General features: G+C 36.0%; 1 protein-coding gene across 1 annotated transcript in view; it reads right to left on the reverse strand.

The window, feature by feature from the left end:
• The window catches only part of PPP3R1 (protein phosphatase 3 regulatory subunit B, alpha), a 59,088-nt gene that overhangs the window by 17,695 nt on the left and 15,372 nt on the right, over positions 1–26,021 (reverse strand). Inside the window, exon 2 of the mRNA XM_027131872.1 lies at positions 9,403–9,442. Within this exon, the coding sequence (XP_026987673.1) occupies positions 9,403–9,442 (40 nt within the window). The remainder of the gene's footprint in view (positions 1–9,402; positions 9,443–26,021) is intronic.

The following is a 26,021-nucleotide window of genomic DNA, read 5'->3' on the forward strand; positions in this document are numbered from 1 at the left end:
AGGGGACACAGGTTCGTGCCCCAGTCCAGGAAGATCCCACATGCCATGGAGCGGATGGGCCTGTGAGCCATGGCCACTGAGCCTGTGCATCTGGAGCCTGTGCTCCGCAACGGGAGAGGCCACAACAGTGAGAGGCCCGCGTACCGCAAAAAAAAAAAAAAAAAAAAAGAAACATCAAAGATCACTGATCACAGATCACCATAACAAATATGATAACAATAGTGAAAAACTTTGAAATATCGCGAGAATTACCAAAATGTGACAAACAGACGCAAAGTGAGCAGGTGCTGCTGGAACAATGGTATCAATACACTTGCTTTATACAGGGTTGCCACAAACCTCCAGTTTGTTTAAGTTTTTAAAAAGCCAAAAAACAGTATCTGTGAAGCACGATAAAGTGAAGTACAATGAAAAGAGGTCTGCCTGTATTCGTTTTTTCAAGGAATTTGTCTTGTTTCATCCAACGTGTAGAACTTATTGGAATAAAACTGTTTATAAAATTCCCTAGTTATTCTTTTAACATCTGTAGGTATGTAAGTGATGTCAGTTGTTTCATTACTAATATTGTTAACTGTGTTTTCTTTCTTTCTTCTAGAATGCTTCTTCAAAATGTGAATGCTATGTACCACTAACTTCCTCCTACCTTAGGTAAAAGATACAGTCAAAAATGATTCACCACCTCAAAACTCACAAAGGCAAATGAATACTGTCCAAAGATGTCACAAAAGAAGCTACACACTTAATCCTAAAAATACACTCTTAGAATTGTCTTCAAAGCTCACTGAGTTTCGGGAGAAAATCTGTAATAGAAAAGCCATGTAATGTAAAAAGTTGGAAGAAACCTTGGAGATGAAAAACTCCAGATGAGGATAAAGACCCAGAGAGTTAAGTAAGTTGCTCAGTCTGTAAAGCTTGATGGCAAAAGCTGGGCGACGGGATTTCTTGAAATACTTTCCGATCTAATTTCTTTCCTTGTTAGTTACATCAGAAGAGTTAACATAGAAGGTTAGGCTAAGAGATACTAAACACTGTTGTTCCTCAACCTGCACTCTTGGGCCAAGTATGGAGAAAAGGGAATAATAAGAATATTTCCACTTCAGATAGATAAAAATCAAACAACATATTTTTAAGATGTTCTCCTACTGGTTTTCCTGCTGAAGGTGTTTGTATTACTGTTGTTCTTCTCTTTTCGGTTTATTTACATTGTGGTTCAAATGAGAATATGCAATAAGCATATATTTATAAGATCATAAAAGCACATCTTCAAGTTTTCCCACTAAGTTATTAATAATCCTGGCTTGAAAGTCACACACTTTTTTTCTTTTAACCTAAGTATACTGTGTAGGTCAGTAACATATCTTAATCAAAAGATATGGCTCTCAAAGAGTTCCACTGTTTTTGTACATCAAATCCAACCCTAACCCATTATATCACATTCTCCAAGCTTTTCTTTTATCTTTTCCTATGATATGCTGCAGTTAAACATATTAGTTGCACTTTTCTTTAGCTTTGTTATCAGTCCCCACCACCAACTCCCACCAAAATATGGTATTTTCACAAAAGCATGCATATTCAAGAGTCTTCTTTTACTTTCAGCCCCATTTAGTCAAAAGACTTATTTATGGCTGCTCGAGAGCTCAATCTGGTTTATCGCCAAGAATGTAATACTGCATCCCCAGTCTCTGCTTTTTTCCCTTGCTGCCTTGCCTTTTACCTTAACATTAAGAAATTCCAGCATACAATTTATATAATGACTTTTACTTTCTTCTTGATGACATCTTCCACAGACAATTCTGGCTTCTTGCTCTAATTTGAACCACCTGCTTTCCAGGTCCCTGGCATAGTTGTTATCCCGGGATCTTCACTGGTGTCTTAAGAGATTTAGTTTCTTGGATCTTGTTTCATCTTTTTTCTCTAACTGCTCCTTCATTTTTCTGGGTACATATTCAAGAACGTATGAAAGGTAAATTTCCCAAGTCCTTACATTTCTGGAAATGTCTTTAATTTGGCCTCTCACCTGAGTAATCATTTGGTTGCTATCAAATTCTATATTTAGGAACTCAGAACGAACTTTGAATTAACTGCCCTATTGCTTTCTAATATCTATTGCTGCTGCTAAGAAATCCAATGCCAGTAGACTCTTTTATTCTTTTTGAGGCCAACCTTTTCCCTGTCTAGCAGCTCTTAGGATTTTCTTTTTGCTCTTGGACTTTTAGAACTACAAAAGAGGTTGACACCAAATGGAGATCTTTTTTCATCTAAACTTCCCGAGTATCAGAATGCTCTTTCAATCAGAAAATATGATTTTTTAGGTGAAGAAAATTTTCTCCTACTATTTCACTGATTATTTTTGCTTTTATTTCATGTAATATAACTTTTGAGATGTCTTTTAGACAGATGCTATTACATTCTGTATTTGTTCTCCAAGTTACTCTTTTCTTGCGTATTTTTCCATCTCTTTTGCTCTAACATTCTGAGGGAGATCCAAGAATTTATACTTTTGCTAAATGGCTAGCTAGGCTTTCTTAAACCAGCTAAAGTAACTGTCTTCTACATACCAGCTACAAAATTACTCAATTTTGTGGTAGACTATGAAATTACTACATGCCACGGACTTCACTGTTGAAACTACCAATTTGTTAAGTGCTACCATGATGCCAAAATTTGACAGTATGGATAAAGAAAACAGAGCTAGCACTTCACTTTTCTTAAGACTACTCATCTAAAAACCTGAAATTTTTAGAATACAGTAAACAATCCAGGCATTGTTTTTTAAAAAGGTACTGTGATGGCAAAACAAGGTAGCAACTTCAAGCCTAGGCGTTCAAGTTCGTGCACTATACTTCATTACTCAGCAATAAAGCTTTACTGAAAGAAAACAGAATATAAGTAATTCTCAGTGGACTAGGTGAAATAAGTTAGAGTTCAGGATCACTAATTACTAAGTAAATGATAAATCATGGCTGGTAGATTAAGCAGCATGAATTATTTGATACATTTATGAAGATTTAAACCTAAAGTAACAAGTGTACAAGTCAATTTCAAAGTTAGTGACATAAAATTTTTATGGATATTAAAAGTTTCCTCCAAAGATTTCTGAGATGATAAATAAAGATTTGGGAGTAAACCAGAAATTACTCTTTAGAACACACATCACTGAAAAATTAAAGTGAACTGGAGGGCAGGAGGCGCTGGCGGGACGTGGGCCTGCAAAACCATGAGCGAAGCGGGTTCGGGCCCTCGACGGTGGACGCGAGTGTCCCGCCTGCTCTCCTTTAGCGCAACCCATCGGCTCCACAGGAGGCGATTATGAAGCCCCTTGATCATAAGAAGCTGGATCTGGATGTGCCATATTTTGTAGATGTCGTAAGATGACAGAAAATGTAGCTGTTTATATCTGGGAAGACCTTCAGAAATTTCTTCCTGCAGGAGTTCTTCATAAAGTAAAAGTATATGAGGGCTTCCCTGGTGGCGCAGTGGTTGAGAGTCCGCCTGCCGATGCAGGGGACACGGGTTCGTGCCCCGGTCTGGGAAGATCCCACATGCCGCGGCGCGGCTGGGCCCGTGAGCCATGGCCGCTGAGCCTGCACGTCCGGAGCCTGTGGTCCGCAACGGGAGAGGCCACAACAGTGAGAGGCCCGCGTACCGCAAAAAAAAAAAAGCACATGAAACTGACAATAATATTGGTCTATAAAGGAGAATAACTCTTAGAGGTTAGTACTATAGAATGATTTAATTTCTTTCCATATTTGAAGAAGATCTTTATCCCCTTGGACAATTAAGAAGTCATCACATAATTGTTACATCTCCGAATTGTGTTCTGGAGCACTTGATTTACTGGAATCATTGTGAGTAAGACCTGTTTTAAACTCAAATCTATCTTAAAACCAAATGTAATGTATTCTGAGTATCATTTAAAGAGTGCTTCACCTATAGATTAAAATCATTTCAGCAACAAAAGAAAAAAATTAAAGTGAGTTAAGCTGGTACATATAAGAAAGAAAACATAGAAGAATGCAGAAAAAATAAATGTAAAATATTTAAAGCAAACTCAAAAAAAAAAAGAATGCAGAAATGAAGGAGGAAATCAAATTAACTTTAGATTAACCTTTTCTGTGAAAAAGTTTTCTGTTTTCAAAACAAAGAAAAACCCTAGTCTAAGTAAAAAATATGAACATGTAAACCTCGCTGAGACAACTGACTGTGAGCAGAAATTAACAGCACAAATTGAAGTCAATATCTCTATGTTTTCAAGTCACTTGTAAGTATTTAAACCAGAAACAAAACTGATTGAATGAGACTGTTTACTCAAAATGAGAGCAGTGTCCTAATGGCTAAAGGTGTCTTCAAGGTTTCTACAGATAGTTCATTATGCAAAGGGAAACGTTCCTTCAGAGGCTGCCAAGCTCCTCTTGGTTCACATTCTAACGAAAGAAAATTGAGAAAGCTCTTCAGATAAAAGACTGTTTTAGTCTTTCATCTACATTCAATCTACAAAATAGTCCCTCTGTTCACCAACTTTATCAAAATTATTCAGAATTATACTGGTTTTATCAACAGTAAAAAAATATTAGTTGAATCTGACTTTCCACTCATACTTCCTCCCATGCTCCAATCTAGCCCTCTGCTGAACTATCTAACCTAGTATCTTGCACTCAGCCACTTTTCCAAATTATCATGCCAAGTTACAACCACAGTCTCAACTTTGAGCAAATCACCCCAACAGAGTATACATTTCCTACTCCAGACAGGCTAGCCAACAGACAGAAACAAAGTCACAATGGCCTAAAATAATTTAACTCAACAAAAAGCAAACACTCAATTAAGAGACAAAAAAAAATCAGAGAATACCTAACTATGTCTTAGACAAGTCCAGTTTTGCCTAAAATCGTTCATGTAGACAAACATAACATTAAACTTGTAAGAGTTACTATAAGAGAGGCTGTACAGTATTGTGATTAAAAATATAACTCTAGAGCACGACTGCTTGAGATTAAATCATGGTTTTGTTACTCTACCTGCTGCTGTGTGATCTCAGGCCAGTTACTGATGCTTGTTTTCTCATCTATACAATGGGGAAAGTAACAATACCTCTTTCATGAGGCTACTGTGAGGATTAAGAAGGTAAATAAATGTATGTGAAATGCTTAGAACAGTGCCTGGCATGTGTTAATGCCATGTAAGTACTTGTTATTATTTATGAAAACAAGTGGGGTGATTGGTAACTACTGCGTTTTTCTAAAGATACAGCCTTTAAAATTATCCAACTGTCTCTACAGTCCAGCTCTGAGCTCTTACTAGCTTATTCAGTCAACAGATACTTACTCAGTATCTGCTCTATGCCAGGCATCGCACTTCCACTTCCACTGTCAATACCTCAAACCTTTTACGGGTGAAAATGAGCTCAACCGCCTCTTATTATTAAGGCATGCTATACTGCATGCCCTACTTAACTATAATTAAATAACTACTTCTCCTTGATATTACTCTTAGTTATTTCCCGCCTCCTTTTTCCACTCATTAAAAAAAAAAAAACAACTTTATAAGGGAAACTTTCAAACACGTACAAAGGTTGAGAGACTCATAAAATGAATCCCACATATCTATCACCCAGTTTCAACCACTGACACATTAGAATCTTATTTATACACCCACTTCAATTATTTTAGAGCAAATCCCAGACGTACCATGCCCTTATAACTGTTCAGTATTTATCATCTATCTCTAAGGTATTCTTTTAAACCACAATATTATTACAACTAAAACATTAATTATTAATAATTAATTCCTTGATATTAAATAATCAGTGCTCAAATTTTCCCAAATAGCACAAATGATTTTACAGGTCTTTCCACTCCATCAGATTTAGCAATTAGGCAATGTGTCAGTAAAATGAAGGTGACCATGGGAATTCTCTGGTGGTCCAGTAGTGAGGACTCTGTGTTCTCACTGCCAAGGGCCCAGGTTCGATCCCTGGTCGGCAAACTAAGATCCCACAAGTCACACGGTGTGGCCCCTCCAAAAAATAAATAAATAAAACAAAATAAATAAATACAAGGAAGGTGACCTTAATAACAACAGTGTCAGCAAAGTAGTAGGAGATGAAAGCCAGATTTGAGCAGGCAGAAATAAGGAAATGGAGATCACTGTATATGCTCATGCAAAGCTCAAATATGAGAAAGAAAGGAGAAGAACGGGGAGGCACGTGCAGGATCAGGATCAAAGGGGAGTTGATTATGTCTGTAACGTAAAGAAAAATGAAGAAGCGGAGACACAGGTAAAAACAAAGAGAAACTAAAAACATAAGGTCCTAGAGATGAGAGGGGATGAGATCAAAAGCACAAGTGCCAAGGCTGACCTTGAATAAGAGAGGTATAACCTAAACTCTGATATTGAAAGGAAGGAGTTATTAAGCATGAGTACGAAAATGGGAAAACTTCCGTGTGTGGCAGGCAGGGGGTGATGGGGTGAGGAGGTAATGAGGTTAACACTTAAAAATGTTCTCGGTTTTCTTAAGCATTCGGAGATGAAAATCACTGATTAAAAGTAGGGTACTGGAGAGAATTATGCAGGGGGTTTAGATAAAATACTGAAGATCTGGATGGAATTTAAGGAAACTGAAAGGGACAAATGACCAGACAGGTGAAAGAATTAATCAGCATTCAAATCTTATGTAGATTTCAAAAAACAATTTCAAACATCACCCCTTCCATGAAGCTTTTCTTAATTTTCTTAACCAAAGGTAATTTTCCCTCCTTGGAACCTTTGCTTCTATTGCTCATAATGGTTTGTTTCCACTGTAAAAATTGATGCATTTCTTCTCTTTATCCCAGTAGCTAGACTGTAAGCATTCTGTGGGTACTTAATCTGTGTGTCACAGGGTTAAAAACAGTACTTTACAGCATACAATTTAGAATCTTACTACCGTTTTAAAAAAGAGCATAATTTAAATACTAAAAGAACATATGAGACAGTTAACTACTAAGGTGAGAGGACTACTGAAGGCCTCACAGAGAACACAGACCTGAGCTAGGTCTGGAAAGGAAGAGAAAGCACAACTTGAACAGGGGAAGTGTAAAAAGTAAAGTGCCTCAAGGATTGGTTTTAACATTTTATACATGGTAACAGCTGTTTACAAATAACACTAAGCTCTCCCATTAATAAAGAAGTTTTGCAAATGAGCAAAACAAGACTTACTACAATGTGTGGGTGGGGAAAAAATGGTGGTTTTAATGTGAATAAGTTCAAATTCATCCAAATCATGTATAAAATATATTCTAGTAAACCAATTAGAAAATAGAGGAAAACTACATTTTTACTGGATGACAGAAGAATTCAGACAGATTCATATCTAGTTGAACAATCACTGACAAGTACAGATCTTTAGTGACAAGGCTCAAATTTCATCAGAGCACAGATGAAGTCCTAAGAAAGAAGACTTACTAAGTTCTAAAGATAAAACGGAAAGAGAGAGCTTTTAACACTGTATGAAATCTATTTCAAATACTTACTATTTAAAAAAACTTGGCTTTCACCATCCTGGATGTAGCGAGGGGAACATCCATCTTGCCTTTTGCCCTGGTACATTTTTCTTTGCAATCAGGTAAATGACCCTCAGTCCCAGATCTTAAAAGAGTGCAGAAGGTAAGAACCTGGGACATCTTGCCCCCTTAGGACCTCTGTTCCCTGACCAAGAAACAAAAACTAACCTCCTAGTACCTCATACTTTTCAGAGCTGTACTCCCAACAGCCTACCCCAACTCTATTTGCAGCCTGAATCCTAGCTAATTACAGGCTTCTACACCTCCTTCTTGCCCACTAGCAACAGGAGGAAAACACCACAGGCTCAAGCTGAACAGTAAGTGGCAAGGCACAATTCTGAGCAGAACTCTTTCAATTCTAAAGAAACTATACAACTGACATGTCAATTATGGCACAGACAAGAATTATAGATCTAGATAACACTTGGAGCACTAGTCTGTAAGTACTCTATCTTGACCACATTTCAGAGGTCAAACAAAAACAGCCATAGACAATGTGAGCAAATGGGCATGGCTGTGTTCCAATAAAACTTTATTTACCAACCTCTGGTCTAGAGAGTCATAATTAGATTTGGTTTTGGTCAGTTCTAACAATACACTGGATACAACATTTTATCTTCATGTTTAAAACAGAAATACACACCTACATATGATCAAAATTATATAAGAAATTCATAAAGGAAAGCCTGGGAGGAAACAGTAAAATAAAACGTAAATAGTAGTACGGATGGCCAAACTATGGGTCATTGGTCACAGAGTATCACCATAAAAAAAAAGTTTAAAAAACTGTAGAAATTACAAAATGGAAAATAAAATGGATTAATAAACAAGTAATTTAAGCTTATGGTAACTGTTCTAAAGAAAATAAACAGGGTACTGCCCATGTTAGAGAGAATCTGAAGAGAGCATAGAAAGAGAAAACATCTCCAAAGAGGGGACATTTTATAGGAGACATTTATGATGAGATCTGACAGACGATGAAGTTGCTCAAGAAAAGAGCTGATGGAAGAGCATTTATCCAGAGCTTATACGCAAGCAAAGGTGTTGATGAGAATGAAAGAAACTGACAAGTGTTCTGGGAAAATAAAGGAGACTAATGAAACAATGAGCAATGGGGAAATGGTTTTAATAAGACAAAAAAGAAGAGACATCTCATTGCAAAGTAAGATGTCTCCGAACAAGGCAGGACCAGCTTCATCAAACAGGGATGGCAGAAAGGGCAAGGAAGGTTCAGAAGACTTTGGGAATTCTGGGACCTCAGGACGGTATCTAAACTTACCAGCGTCCCCATTCCAATTCTCATGATCTCCCTCTTCCTCAATCATTGTACTTTCACACAAGAGACCTTTTGATTTTTATTTAAGCTCCCTGGTCCTCTGATCCTTGAATCAAGAATTTCTAAGATTGTCATTTTCTTTCTTTATGTTCTCCAGTATAGTCAGAACAGCCAGCCCACCCACACTTCTTATACTCCTCCTACCCAGAAACGTCTTGTACGATAGCTCCTTAGTCTCTCAGTTTTGCCTTCAATAAGCACTTCATTTTACATAACCACAAGTTAAGTAAGTTAACTGTTTACTTGCAGCTTTGTTAATCTGAAAAACTTCAGTTGGGTTAAGCCACTGAGATTTGAGGGTCGGTTTGTAATTACAACATAGTGCAGACACTAATAATAAAGAGGTCTATAAAAAAATCTTTCCCTATTCTGGTAACTCAGAAACGCTCTAAGTCAAATTCACTGCCATTTAAAATGGTTAAGGGCTAACTTCGCTATATAAATTTATAGAGGCGTAAGATTTACATACATACATATATAGAATGTGAAAATAAAAGAAGTTCTTGATAAGAATATTTGACTTACAGTGTGAGCACATTTCCAAAGGATAACTTGCCTCATTTCCCTGGAGGAAAAAAAAAAAAAAATTAGTCATAAAATTGGCACAAATGTCTTTAAAAGATTGAACTTAAATATTCTGAGTCACAAAACATCGGGAAATAAGCCATAAACGAAATGTGTCTAGATCTATAAATATTTTTGATGAAAAAATTATACAGTATGATAGAAAGAGCTCTTGCATTAAACAGGCCTGAGTTGTGGCCCTGTCACTTAAGATTTATGCAAAGATTTGATTAAAATTTATTTTAAATATTTTTAACACCCTAAACATACTGTATATCAAATTTTAACACACTACAGACTGTCAGTGCACTAAGCTGTCTTGCTGGATGAACTCATTTTTGGGTAGAGCTCAGAATAAAGCTTCTCCTGCCATTTCTATTTAATTGAAAAGTTTACTGAGACTGCAAAGCTGTTAAGAAAACAAAAATCCTTTTATACCTGCATTGAAACAGAATGTTCTGTACGCTATGCAACAAAAATAAGAAAAATATTAATAGGAAGGTAGGTCCAATGTAAGACAGCCAGCCACTTGAACTCCAAATTTTTCTTTTCATGAGAAGTCTCATCTCATGGATAAACTCTAATATAATTCGCCTGAACTCCTAATTTACAAAAAGTTTACTTAAAAGTGCTCTAGAGAAACTACAGACCTGACCCAATGCCTACATTTAAAATTCTTGATGACTGGGTCCAGGGAGGTCAAGTAAGCTGGTGAAAGATCACACCATTTGATTAGCAATGGAACCAGAAGTAGTTCTAAATCTAAAACTGTAAAGATTCCAAGTATAACAGACTCACACAAAGTAAAAATCATGAAGAAAATCTTTTTAAAAGTCTACAGAATTTAAAGTAATACAAATTGAATTTTTAAAGTTCAACAACAGATTGAGTATACCATGCATCCTATATCCCATCTATCTAATCTTGACCCTGTCTAGCAGCAAGTGTACAATGGGATTAACATTTAAATATTGATATTTGAATATACCTATGTATCCTAAGAAGTTATTAAGTGCCACCTGAAATAAGAAGTACCATTTTAGTGTGGCTGGCTAGCTTTTAAACTCTTAAAAGTATCTCTTATTCTGAGTAAACTTAAGATCTGAGAAAAGTTTATCAGTAAATTAGCATCTTTAATTCCTATCTTGCTGACAATAATTAGTCTTTTCCTTGAAAATTATAGCAGATAATTTAACTGGTTAATCTAGTTTTAGGTCACTTTAAACATCAAATATATATTAAAACAGAGACAGGAGTAGCAAACATTAATAAAAATGACATTATTAATTAGCAGAGATGGAGTTCTACTTATTTTGCACCTTACTTAATTGACCTTAAGATTCTTACCATGATTCCTATCTTTTACTGTCTCACATATTCTTTCATGTCTAAATTTTTTAAATACCCTTTAAAAAATATTATTCCAGGGCTTCCCTGGTAGCTCCCTGGTTGAGAGTCCGCCTGCCGATGCAGGGGACAAGGGTTCGTGCCCCGATTCGGGAAGATCCCACGTGCCCCGGAGCGGCTGGGCCTGTGAGCCATGGCCGCTGGGCCTGCGCGTCCGGAGCCTGTGCTCCGCAACGGGAGAGGCCACAACAGTGAGAGGCCCACGTACCGCAAAAAAAAAAAAAAAAAAAAAATTAATCATAAAAATACTCAATCCAAAAAAAGGCAGATAAATAGGAAGGATCAAAAATCAAATGAGGAAAAAAATACAAAGTAACTAGCAAGATGGTAGATTTAAATCCAAGCATTTTGAGAATTATATTAATTACGTTCAACGTAAATGGTCTAATAACTCCAATTCAAAGAAGATACAACTATATACTATCTAAACGAAGTCTACTTTACAGATAGGCTGAAACTAAAAAGACAGGAGGAGATATACCACACAAGTAATAATCAAAAGAAAGATACAATGGCTAAGAATACTGGACAATGTAGAATTCAGAACAAGGAATATTACCAGGGATAAAGAGGACTATTTCATAACCTTAAAAGAGTCAATTCATTAGGAAGATGTAACAATCCTAAATATATTGTGATATATAATGAGAAATATCCTTGGGTCCTCTTTCACTTCTAGCACAAGAGCTCCTTAGAATGTCTCAAGTGTGGAGAGCTATAAAGATTTCTTTTGTTATGTTAATGAGGTGACTATAGGAAAGGACTAAAGGTAGGGGTTGGTGGCCAGGAGAACCAATCATGTGATTAGAGGTTGGACCTTCCAGTCCCACCTTCCAATCTCTAGGGAAGAGAGATAGGCTGGGGGTTAAACCATTCGCCAATGATTTAAGCTGGGCTGGAGACTGAGCTCAATCACCACTGATAAGTGATTTAATCAATCATGCCTATCTAATGAAGCCTCCAGAAAAACCAAAAGGATGGGTTGGAGAGCTTCTTGGTTGGGGGGCATGTGGAGATGCAGGGAGACTGGAGCACCTGGAGAGGGCATGGAAGCTCCACACCCCTTCCCATGCACCTTGCCCTAGACATCTCTTCCATCTGGCTGTTCTGAGTTACATCCTTTTATAGTATGTCAGTGATCTAGGCAGTAAAATGTTTCTCTGAGTTCTGAGTGGCACTAGCAAATTACTCAAACTCAAGGTGGGGGTTGTTGGAACCTCCAATCTATAACCGGTTGGTCAGAACTTCAGGTAACAACCTGGACTTGCAATTCGCATCTAAAGGAGCGGGGGAGGGGGCAGTTTGTAGGACTGAGCCTGTAACCTGCGGAAGCTGATGCTATCTCTAGATAGTGTCAGAATTGAGTTGAATTGCAGGACACCCAGCTGCTATCTGAGAATTCTGTGGATGTGTAGGGAAAAATACGTTGTAACTGGGTCCCAGAACCCTTTCATATATAGTTATCCCTCAGTATCTACAGGGAATGGGTTCCAGGACCCTGGCAGATACCCAAATCCATGCATTCACTTGGATCATGTAGTATCGATGCTACAGTATTTATTGAAAAAAATCCCTGAATTAGTGGACTCACACAGTTCAAACATCTGTTGCTCAAGGGCCAACTGTATATACTTAATAACAGGGCTTCAAAATTAAATGTGTCAAATACAGAGAACTGAAAGTTAAACAGACAGTCATATTTGGAGATTTTAACATTTCTCTCACAGTAAATAACAGAAAACAAGTAGACCAAAGGAAAAAATAAGTTGTGGAAGATCAGAACAACACACTATCAACCAAGATGTCCTAAAACAACAAAATATTCTTTTCTACTGCACACGAACATTCACGAAGACAGACATTATTCTGAGCCTAAAAAAGTCTCAATAAACTTTAAAGGTTTGAAACCATACAGAATATATTTTTTCATTACAATGGAATTAAGCAAGAGAGGTATTTAGAAACATCCAAATATTTGAAAATGAACAACACAATTCTAAATAACCCATGAGTCACAGAAGAAATGATGAGAGAAATCAGAAAATATTCTGAACAGAGTAAAAACGGAAGCTATCAGAATTTAAAGGATGCAGGTTAAGCAGTCTTTTGAGGAAAATGCTATTACAAGGGAAGTCCAAAACCAAGTGATCTGTTCCCACCTTAAAAAGCTAGAAAAAGAATAAATTAAACCCAAGGCAAGGGGAAAAAGAGAAAAAAAAGCAGAAATTAATGAACTAGAAAATGGACAAACAGAAAGAAAAATCAGTAAAACCAAAACTCATTTTTTGGAAAAGGTCAATAACTAACACCCCAGGCAAATCACTAGAGATTTTACAGACATTAAAAGAAAAATAAATGGATATTCAAAAAGAGTATGAAAATAAAATTTATAACTTAGATGAAATGGACAAGTTTCTTGAAAAATAAAATCTACCAAAACTGACTCAAGAAAAAAATAAAGTTGAACAGCTCTACTGCTATTAAAATAAACTGAACTGGAGTTTAAAAAGAACACACAAAACCTTCTTAACAAAGAAAACTAAAGACTTTGATGGCTTCACTGGTCAATTCTATCATATATTCAAAGTCTGAAAAACATACCAATCCTATACAAATTCATTCAGAAAGCAGAAGGGGAAGGAATAGTTCTAACTCATTTTATGAGGCCAGCTTACCCTGACAGCAAAATCAGACAGTGACATTACAAAAAAGAAAACTCTACTCCAATATTTCTTCATGACCATGGATGGAAAAATCCTTAACAATATTTGATGAAATTAAATCCAGAAAAATATTTTAAAGAATAAAAATCATGACCAACTGAGGATTATCCCAGTAATGCAATGTTGGTTTAATATTCAAAATTAACATGGTTCATTATACTAACAGAATAAAAAATGCCATACCTATGGTCATCTCAACAGATAGAATAAAAGCATCTGACAAATTTAAATACCCCTTCGCAACAAAACAAGAACTCAGTAAACTAAGAATCTTCCTCAGTCTATAAAGGCTATCTACAAAAAGCCTACAGCTAACATCATACTTAATATCGTGAAGGAATGCCTTCTCCCCAAGATCAGGAACAACATAAAGTTATCTGCACCAGTGCAATAAGGCAAGACAAAAGAAATAAAAGACATACAGATTGGAAAGAGGAAGTTAAACTGCCTTTACTTGCAAATGACATCATTGTACATGTAGACAAATCCTAGACAAACTACAAAAAAGCTATCAGAACTAATAAATGAATGAAACAAGGTCACAGGATACAAGGTCAATATATAAAATCGAATGTACTTCTACATTCTGCAAGCAATGAAAAATGAAATTAGGATCCCGTTCACTTAGAAAATCATCAAAAATACAAAATATTTAGTAAAATATGTGCAAAGATTGTACAATGAAGACCATGAAACATAACTGAGAGAAATTCAAGATGATCTAAAAAAACAGAAAGCTGTATCATGTGCATAGATCAGAAGACTCATTAAGATGGCAATTCTTCCCATACTGATTAACAAATAAAAAACAATCCCAATTAAAATCCCAGTAAAATATTTTATAGAAGTCAATACACTGATTCTAAAATGTATATGGAAATGCAAAGGATATAAACAGCAAACAAGCTGAAAAAGAAGAACAATGTTGAAGGACTTAAAACTTGAAGAATTATTATAAATCTAAAGTCATCAACAGAGTAACAGTGGTACAAGAGTAGACATAAAGTTCAATGGAGCAGAATAAAATGAAAAAAAAAATACATAAACACCCAGAGTCAAGTGATATCTAACAAAGATGTCCAGGTAATTCAGTGAGGGAAAACCTCTGCAACAAGTGATGCTAAAACAAATGGATAGCAGTATACAAAAGAAAAAAAAAGAAAAAACCCCCCAAAGATCTGAATAGATATTTTACAACAAAAGATATATACATAACAAATAAGCACACGAAAAGATGTTTCACACCATTAGATATTAGAGAAATGAAAATTTAAACTACAATGTGATACCACTACATGTGCAACTAGTGTGTGTTTGTGTGTGGCTAAAACTTAAAAACAGAGATACCAAGTGTTACTGAAAATGTAGAACAAATGGTTGTGTGCTGCGCAGAATCCCAGGATGTCCTGAAATTTCCAGCCTCTGGTATATAAACATCTCCCAGTTATTCAAACACTAATCTAGGTACCGCTGCAAAGTGATTTTGTATATGTAATTAAGGTTCCAAAACAATTGATCTTAGGATAAGATTATTCAGGTTGATCTGTTCTAGTCATAAGAGCCTTTTAAAAAGAGAGAGGGGAAGTCAGAGATTCAAAGCCAAAGAATTCAACACCAGGGAGATGGAGTGAGTCTCTAAGAGCTGAAAGTGGCCTCCAGCTGACAGTGAGCAAGGAAACAAAGATCTCAATCCTACAACGGCAAAGAACTGAATTCTGCCAATAACGTAAATAAGCTTGGAAACAGAATCTTCCTCAAAACCCCCAGATAAGAACTCAGTCTGGATTTCAGCCCTGTGATCCCTGAAGACCCCATGCTAAATTTCTGACCTACAGAACTATGAAACAATAAATAGGTGCTGTTTTAAGCTACTAGGTTTTTGGTAATTTGTTACTCAGCAATAGAAAACTACCACCCAGACATACAGTACATGTAGCTAAAAGGAAAATGTTGACATATCAAGTGTCAACTAAAAATGAAACTCTTATACATTGCTGGTGGGAACTAAAATGAAAACATGGCCACACAAAGATTTGTACTCATATGTCCATAGAAGCTTTATTGTTAACAGCCTAAACAAGACACAACCTAAATGTCCATCAGCTGTCAAATAGATAATACTGTGGTGTATCCAAACAACGGAGTGCTACTCACTAATGAATAGGCAAAGACTACTGATACACATAACATAGATAATTCTCCAAAGTTACGTTAAAAGAACGCAGATACAAAAGGTTACATGCAGCATGATTCCATTTATAAATCCTAGAAAAGGCAAACTATAGTTACTGAAAGATCAGGGGTTGCCACGGATCGGAGGGTGAATGCAATGGGGTACCAAGTAACATCTGAGGGTAACAGAAATGTTCTACATCTTGATTGTGGTGATGCTTAAAAAACTATATACATTTATCAGGACACATTGACTGTACACATGAAATTGGTAAACTTTATTATATGGCAAGTTATACCTCAATAAAGGTGATTTTTATAACTTAATAAGGAGTCCCAGGTATAATGGAATTGTTTCAGAACACATAAATTTAAGTCTCTAGTTAAGATAAAAATCTTATCACTTCTTAAAAAATAATAATATAGTTTCCAGTCATGCTATTATTCCAAAACCATATGGGATCTTTAGTTTCATAAGACACATATGCATTTCAAGATAACAAATTATATATTTTTCAGATTATCTTGTAGTATCATGAGGAACCAGAAACTATTTATTAGTAATCTAGACCCTTATAATTTTTTTCATCTGTTATTTAGTCCCTTTCTCAGATTATAAAGTCCAGGATGGCAACAATCTCTTATTATCTTTTTATATCCCTAGCCAGATTTAACATTATCCTAAATATACTGAAGGAAGAGTTTTACAGGTGCATGTAAAAATCTACATAGCCTTAAGGAACTTGGTTTAAGTGGAATTTTAAGCATCAATGTGTTGAACAGTGAGCCTGTCACTTTGAGGAAAATAACTGACACATGAAACATGAAATATAGAAAACCTCAGCAAAGAAATAAAAGATATAAAAAAGAACCAAATAGCAATTTTAGAACTGAAAAACAATAATTGATACAGTAACGCAGTAAGTAAACTCAACAGAATAGAGCTGACAGAGGAAACAGTCAGTAAACTGGCAGATGGAGGAAAACAAATTACCCAGTCTGAACAACAGAAAGAAAAAAGACTGAAAAAAATAATCTACAGAGCCTCAGGGAACTGTGCAACTATAAAAAAGATTTAACGCTTGTCTTCTACTTCTGAGAATAAAGAATATCTGTTTTAAAAGTTACTAAGATGGTCTGATTTTATCCTAGAAAAAAAACTGATTTGTGGTAATTGGCAAACTTTGTCTTTCAGCAAATAAAGACATTTGGATTGATTCTAACTTTTTCCTCAAGTCCATATTATTCAGCATTTTAAAAATAAATTTATTATGCTTATCAATTTTGGTATACAAAAAAATCAGTAAGAATATGAAAATATGTTCTAAAGAAATTTTCTGGCAAAGAAATGAAAAAAATATTTTTGGATCTTTTTATCTCATTTTGTTTAGTTTCTTTGATCTTAAAGTGTCAAGATGTGAGAAAACCAAAATAAATTTTATAGATGCATACTGTAAAGTTTAGAATATTTTCAAAGGGCATGCTGTCAGAATATTTAGACATTCATCTTTATCTAGCAGACTTTAAGAAGTGACAGCATTGTCTTATTTGGTTATAGACTCTCCTTGTGAAGTATAAATATTATTTCAGTAATAAGAGTAACTGCTTGCTTATCTGAAGTGCATATAAATGCTTAAAAGATAAAAGTGAGCATCAAGGAAAGTAAAAATCTAAAGTTTTTTAATAACTGAAATTTTAAGAATTTGATTCTCCCAATACACCAATAAGGATAAGGTAGGTTTTTATAAATGTTCCTTATCTGAGTTAGCTCCTCCTAAGTATCTTTTTCCTAAATGTTTTTTTTTCAAATTATGAATGGGTCCTGAATTTTATCAAATGCTTTTTCTTCATCAACTGATATGATCATGTTATTTTTCTTCTTTAGCATGTTAATATGGTGTATTAGTTGATTTTCAAATAGTGAAGCAGCCCTGCTCCATCCCTGCCTGCAATGAGCCATAAATTCTATTTGCTTATATTTTGTTAAGGACTTTTGCATCTACATTGATATAGTAATACTGACCTACAGTTTTCTTCTTGGGATTTTTTTTTTTTTTTTTGTATCAAGGCAATAGGGCTAAATTACCTAATTCATATTGGGTGAGATGTGGTGGTCTGTATTTTTCAAGAAACTGGTTCGTACATCAAAGTTGTCAAATTTATGTTTGTAGGGCTTCCCTGGTGGTGCAGTGGTTGAGAGTCCACCTGCCGATGCAGGGGACATGCGTTCGTGTCCTGGTCCGGGAAGATCCCACATGCGGTGGAGCGGCTAAGCCCGTGAGCCATGGCCGCTGAGCCTGTGTGTCTGGAGCCTGTGCTCCGCAACGGGAGAGGCCGCAACAGTGAGAGGTCCGCGTACCGGGGGAAAAAAAAAAAAAAAAAAAAAAGATTTTTAAAATTTATGTTTGTAGAGTTGTTCATAGTATTCCCTTTATTATCTTTTTCATATCTGCAGGGTCTATGGTGATACCTTTCTCTTTTTTAAAAATTTATTTATTATTATTACTTTTTGGCTGCATTGGGTCTTCGTTGCTGCGCGCAGGCTTTCCCTAGCTGCGGCGAGCAGGGGCTACTCTTCACTGCAGTGCATGGGCCTCTCATGGTGGTGGCTTCTCTAGTTGCAGAGCACAGGGTCTAGGCACACAGGCTTCAGTAGTTGGGGCTTGCGGGCTCTAGAGCACAGGCTCAGTAGTTGTGAAGCACAGGTTTAGTGCTCCGCGGCATGTGGGATCTTCCTGGACCAGGGCTCAAACCCATGTCACCTGCACTGGCAGGCGGAATCTTAACCACTGCGACACCAGGTAAGTCCAATACCTTCTATTTCATTCCTGATACTGATAACTTCGTTTTTTCTTTAATTTCTCTCAGTCTTGCTAAAAGTTTGTCAATTTATTGATCTTTTTGAAGAACCAGCTCTTTCATTGATTTCCTTTACTGTTCTTCTGTTTTCAATTTCACTCTTCTTTATTCCCTTCCTTTGGGTAGATTTTTCTTTCTTTTTGGTTCTTGAGATAGAAGCCCTCTTTCTTCCTCTCTCAGGAATCCAATGAGACAAGTGTTAAATCTTTTTTATAGTCCCACAGTTCCCTGAGGCTCTGTAGATTATTTTTATCAGTCTGTTTTCTTTCTGCTGTTCAGACTGGGTAATTTCTTTTCCTCTATCTGCCAGTTTACTGATTCTTTCCTCTGTCTGTTGAGTTTACACACTGCATCAGTTTACACACTGCATCACTGTATCAATTATTGTTTTTCAGTTCTAAATTGCCATTTGGTTGTTCTTTATATCTTCTATTTCTTTGCTGAGGTCTTCTTTATTTCATGTGTCAGTTATTTTCCTTGAAATGACAGCCTCACTATTCATTTTTGAGAACGTGTCTGTCAAATACTCAAGTGTGAAGGACCAGATTTTGTCAGTTGTTTTCAAGCAATTTTGGTGTTCTATGAAAAAGATAGCTACTTCAGCTTAAAAATCACATAAGTGCTTGTTTTCCCTTAAAACAACCACCATAAATTACATACGCAGAAGTGATGATTTATACATATCATTTCGTCATACAGGGTATTAAAGATACATGTAGTGGTTAGATTTGATAAAATTAATACTTTTTACTGCTTTACCAAGGATACTGTGAAACTGGTATTTTTTAAAACTGCAATTGCATGGCAGTGAATACAATGATTACTGGTACAGTACAGTGTCACTGTTCTGATTCATGCTAAGGTATCAGCAGTTTTACCAGCCAGTGCTTTTGCACCATCAGTGCAAATGTAAACAGAGTGGATTAAACAAATATTATTATTGTGTTATAATGAAAACATTTTGACCTCATGGACCCCCTGAAAGAGCCTTGGGGATTTCCCGGGTATACATGGACCACTCTGAAAACTACTGATCCAATCCAAAGATCATATTTAAATTTTGCAAATTGAGAGTATTAGCATTTGAAGAGAAATTCACCAGTGAAAAAGAAAGCAATCCAATACAGCAACAAAACCAGTAGACTATGGATCTATTTTCTATTTGTTCTAATACTTTATTATGGTTCCATAATAATATTCTATATTATTCTACAATACATATGTCCCAATAGCATTCTTTATAGAAAAAAGAAATATTGGATCATGTATTGTATTCAATAGTCATGTCTCTCTTTAGCATACTTTAAGTCGGAACAATTCTTCAGTCTGTTTATATCTTTCATGACTTGTGTCCACCGCATCGGCAGGCAGACTCTCAACCACTGCGCCACCAGGGAAGCCCCCTTCAACATTTTTTACTTTGCTTCCTCCTGCAGGGAAAGATTTCTTTTTCCTTCCTATCTATATGTACTTAGGTATTTCAGTATGGACTTAATGGATTTTATTTCAATGGGTTATAATCTTTTATCATTATCTAATTTGATGTTTAAATTGTCCCACATTTGGCCAGTGGGAACCTTCCCCTTCAGGCTGGTTCCTGTGTCCTTTTAATATATTCCCATCATTCTATGGGCCTTCCTAACCTTCTGGCACAAGACGTTCCAAGCATACATTGTACTTTCCCTGCCCCAGTCCTGAAATCAGCTATTTCTCCAAGGAGCCCAAGATTCTTTTAGTGGAGAATGGTTAATGGTACCACTTGATGAAGAAAAGTTCTTAATTTTAATGCAGTCTAACTTATTTATCTCTTATTTTACACTATGACTAATTCATAACACACCAGATTATTCTTTTACTGAGCTGTCTGAATATAAATATAGCTTTACTATATGAATTTATAACTGTTTATATTGCTTTATTAATATTCTGAAATATTTTTCTGCACATAAAGAGCCTGCTATTTATACCCTTTAACAGAACAATTAGTGAGGAGAGGGGGAAATGCCCATCCATGTGTCATGCAACATGCTAGGCACGATCAAAGTATAAACACAGCAGATTCTCAAGTCCCCCAAACATACAATTTTGAAACTGTAAAGGGGCTACGGACATGCAGGTAGATATATCCAGCAAGTACAGAACCTGGGCTCAGGGGCCAGATCGTGACTAGAGATACGATTTTGGAAATTATCAGCATACAGATAATAGCCTTCACCACTAAAAGGAGAGTCCATTAAAAAAGGGAAAATGAAATAAAAAATAGGAAAATACTAACACTTAAAAAATTATATGAGAAATTCACTAAGAATAAAGCAAATTATTAAATACAGAAAGAGAATCAGTAGAATACGGATCTATTTTAATAGTTTAATATTCCGTCATGGCTTTATCATAATCTATATTATTCCATAATGTTTTCTTAGACTATAATAGAGCATATATAGTATTTTGTTTCTATTATGGATCATATTCTTATATTGTTCTAGAAAGCATACAAGGAAAAATTTTAAGAGGGAGTTAAGAGTCATAAAGGAGACAAATAACAATTATTCCCATTTTGGGGTGTAGGTTCAGACTTTATAAAGTCATACTATTAAAAGCAAGGTGTAGGACTTCCCTGGTGGCACGGTGGTTAAGAATCCGCCTGCCAATGAACCCCAGGGTTCAAGCCCTGGTCCGGGAAGATCCCACATGCCACGGAACAACTAGGCCCATGTACCACAACTACTGAAGCCCACGTGCCTGGAGTGCATGCTACGCAACGAGAAGCCACTGCCGTGAAAAGCCCGCGCACCGCAACGAAGAGCAGCCGCTTCTCGCTGCAACTAGAGAAAGCTCGTGCGCAGCAACGAAGACCCAACACAGTCATAAATAAATAAATAAATACATTTTTTTTTTTTAAAAGGCAAGGTGTAACCTTAATTTGCTCAGTAACAACTCTTAGTTATGCAGATTGCTACACAAAGAGTAATTACCAACACTAGCCCTACAAAACTATCTCTAAAATGATCTTAATTGAGGGCTCTTTTCATCTGGTTTTATTCTAACAATGAAATTACTTTTCTTCAAATTAAGACAATTTACATGAAGTTCTAAAATCCTTCAGCTACTTTAAATGTACCAATCTAAATTTCAGTAACTACTTTAGCTCAAACTAAACATGCAATTGGGATTTTTTTTTAACTTTAGTTCTTTTAAAATTATTATTATTTATTTATTATTTACTTATTTATGGCTGCACTGGGTCTTCGTTGCTGTGCATGGGTTTTCTCTAGTTGTGGCGAGAAGGGGCTACTCTTCATTGCGGTGCACCGGCTTCTCATTGCAGTGGCTTCTCTTGTTGCGGAGCATGGGCTCTAGATGTGCAGGCTTCAGTAGTTGTGGCACATGGGCTCAGTAGTTGTGGCTCGCAGGCTCTAGAGTGCAGGCTCAGTAGCTGTGGCGCACGGGCTTAGCTGCTCCATGGCATGTGGGATCTTCCTGGACCAGGGATCAAACCCATGTCCCCTGCATTGGCAGGCAGATTTTTAATTTCCTTTAGAATTATTTTATTAAATCATAAACGTACAACTGCTTCTTAACTCTACACACATACAAAGTTTTTCAAGGAATAACATTCTATCCTATTGCACTATGATCCTGGCTAATATTGTTTCAAAACTTTGAGAAAAACTGTTAAAAGTATTTCACATGTTACCACTTACACATTTAACATTATCTAAGAAGGAATGCTCCTGTTGCAACAAAAAATAGAAATGAGGTTTTTCCTCTCCTGGTAACAAGGAAAATAAAGGGAAGAGTGAACAGGCTAGGGAAGCAGCCTGAAAGAGTTAATCAATCCTAGTTATCTTGTAACTGTTACTAGTCTGTATTATCTGTAACTAGATTTGTCCTCCACAAAGCTAACCTCTAACACTCTGACTCTGTGTGAATTACATCCTGCACCTAACTGCAGGCGGATTCTTAACCACTGCACCACCAGGGAGGTCCCTGCAATTGGGATTGACATGTACACACTGCTGATAAAATGCCTTTCCATGAAAACAAACAAACTAACTAAAAATGAAATACAATAAATGTTGTTACTGTGTCGAGTTCTAATAGATTTTTTTAAGGGTAAAAACTGATGGATCTAGAAAACAATCTTTAAAAGTTAGCTTTGTGAACATAAACATGGATGGAAAAAGGAAAGTTAACATCACAGAATACAAAAAAAAAGTATTATGTGCTGGGTACTCTGTTAGAGACTTTATATACCTTCTCATTTATCCTCCCAACAATCTTCTGGGTAAATGGGATGTCAAGGTTAAACAGTTTGCACAAGGTCACACGGTTGGTAGTGGCAGAGATCAAATTTGAACTCAAGCTAATATAATTCCCATAGTATTCTTACCAATATATCATAAAGCCACACGCTTTCTGTATTATACAAGAGAAGAAGTAAGTTAGTGAAACTGTTTTCATCCCAACTTAGAACACTTAAATTCAAGTGGCTTGTTGCTGACAACTCACACAAAGCCATTTAAAAATGTGTTGTTCATATATCTAACACAGTAGTAACAATCACAGAAACATGACAATGAGAGGGTGTGAGATAGGTGGAGACAGCTGAGAAGAGGAGGAGTAAAGGGATGGAATACTTCACATGGAAACAAACTGTCCAACAACTTCTTGTAGAGAACAATACTAATTTGGTACTATATTTTAATTTAAAAACACACACGATCCCAAAACAAAACTCTAAAGTCATAGCATTTTCAGTAATTATAATTGAGAAAATAATCTCAAAACAGGAAATAAAGTCCTAGCTGTGGAAGAGTTCTGGATTATGGTAAGAGACCACCCTGCCTATGGCCATAGGATATAGTTTTAGTAGAGAGAAAGTATATGGGGTTATGGAGGTTAATGTTGCTAAAGCAAGGGTGTACATGAAGACAAAGTGACAGTGGAACCTAGAGGGACAATAGGACACAGGTACTTAAATTCTGAATGAAAAACTGTAGTATCCAGAAAGATGTCAGATGATAACAATGAGAAGAAATAAGGAAGGTTCAGTCAGAAGAAATGACTTTGCAGGAGAAATTAGAAGTAATAATCTGTTAGGTAGCCAAATCAGGCCTACCACCTCAAGTATTTTTTTTTAACTGAGATATAAGTAATTGACATATAACATTATATTAGTTTCAGGTGTGTAACACAATGACTCGATATTTGTATATGTCGCAAAATGATCACCACAATAAGTCTAGTTAACACCCAACACCATATACAGTTAATAATTTTTTTTTCTTATAATGGGAACTTTTAAGATCTACTCTCCCAGCAACTTTTAAATATGCAACACAGTATTAACTATAGTTGCCATGCTGTACATTACATCCCCATGAGTTGTTTATTTTATACCTGGAAGTTTGTACCTTTTGACACCTTTACCCATTTCCCCCACCCACCACCCCTTGCCTCTGGCAAACACCAACTCTTACCTGTTATGGGTAAGTTTGGTTTTGGGGTTTTGTTTCTGTTTCTGAGATTCCACATATAAGTGAGATAAGGTATTTGTTTTTCTCTGACTTATTTTAGCAAAATGCCCTCAGGGTCTGTCCATAATATTGCAAATGGCAAGACTTCCTTCTTTTTTATGGCTAATATTCCATTGCATATACAAATAGATATACCACAATTTCTTCATCCATCCATCCATGGACACTTAGATTGCTTCCATGTCTTGACTACTGTAAATGCTACAATGGATGGGAATGCATATATCTTTTTGAGTTAGTTTTTTCATTTCTTTTGAGTAAATACACAGAAGTGGGATTGCTGGATCATACAGTAGTTCTATTTTTAATTTATTAAGGAAACTCCATACTGTTTTCCATAGTGGCTGTCACAATTTACATTCCTACCAACAGTGCACGAGGGTCCCTTCTTCTCCATATCCTTGTCAACACTTGGTATCTCTTGTCTTTTTGCTAACAGTCATTCTAACAGGTGTAAGGTAATATCTCATTATGGTTTTGATTTGCATTTCCCTGATGATTAGTGATGTTGAGCACATTTTCATGTACCTGTTGGCTATCTGTACGTCTTCTTTGGGAAAATGTCTATTTAGATTCTCTGCCCATTTTTCAATCAGACTGTTTTTATGCTATTGAGTTGTATGAGTTCTTTATATATTTTAGATATTAACTCCTTATTGGATACATAATTTGCAAATATTTTCTCTCATTTGGTAGGTCTCCTTCATTTTGTTGACGGTTCCCTTTGCTGTGCAGAAGCTTTTTAGTAGTCCCACTTGTTTATTTTTGTTTTTGTTGCCTTTGCTTTTGGTGTCATATCCAAAAAAATCACGGCCAAGACTGATGTCAAGGAGCTTATTGCCTATGTTTTCTTCTAGGAATTTTATGGTTTCAGGCTTTATGTTCAAGTCTTTAAACAATTTTGAGTTGATTTTTGTGTATGGTGTAAGATAGTGGTCCAGTTTTCCCAACACCATTTATTGAAGAGACTGTCCTTTCCCCCATTTTATATTCTTGGTTCCTCTGCCATAAATTTATTGACCATGGATGCATAGGTTTATTTCTGGGCTCTCTATTCTGTTCCATTGATCTATGTGTCTGTTTTTATGCCAACACCATACTGTTTTGATTACTACAGATTTGTAAGGGTTTTTTTTTTACATAATAGCTTTATTGAGATATAATTCATATACCATACAATTCAACCATCTAAAGTGTACAATTCAGTGGTTTTTAGTACATTGACAGAGCTCTGCAGCCATTACCACAATTAAATTTAGAGCATTTTCATCTCCCCCAAAACAAAGTCCATATCCACTGGCAGTCACTCCCATTTCCCAGCTTCACGCCAGCCATAGACAATCACTAATCTAACTTTCTGTCTCTTCTACATATTTGCCTATTTTGGATATTATACATTAATGGAATCATACAATATGTGTTCTCTTGTAACTGGTTTCTTTTACTCAGCAGAATATTTTCAAGATTCATCCATGTTGAAGCAAAAATCAATACATTTCTTTTTACGGCCAAATAATGCTTCGTTATATGGATATACCACATTTTATTTATCCATTCATCAGTTAATGGACATTTGAACTGTTCCCATTTTGAGGGCTATTCTGGAACATTTGTGTATGTGTTTTTCATTTTATGTCTTATGAGTATATACTTAGGAATGGAATTACCAGGTCTTATGGCAACTCCATATTTAACATTTTGAGGAACTGTTTTCTAAAGCAGCTACAACCATTTACATTCCCACCAGCAATGTTATGAGGGTTCCAATTTCTCCACATCTTCAACAGTTACCTGGTCTTTTTGATTACAGCCATGCTAGTGGGGTGTTAAGTGGTATCTCACTGTGGTTTTGATTTGTATTTCCCTAATGACTAATGAT

The sequence above is a fragment of the Aethalodelphis obliquidens genome, unplaced genomic scaffold (assembly GCF_003676395.1).
Source record: "Aethalodelphis obliquidens isolate GAN/ISIS:26980383/991018 unplaced genomic scaffold, ASM367639v1 scaffold40, whole genome shotgun sequence".
Classification (NCBI taxonomy): domain Eukaryota; kingdom Metazoa; phylum Chordata; class Mammalia; order Artiodactyla; family Delphinidae; genus Aethalodelphis; species Aethalodelphis obliquidens.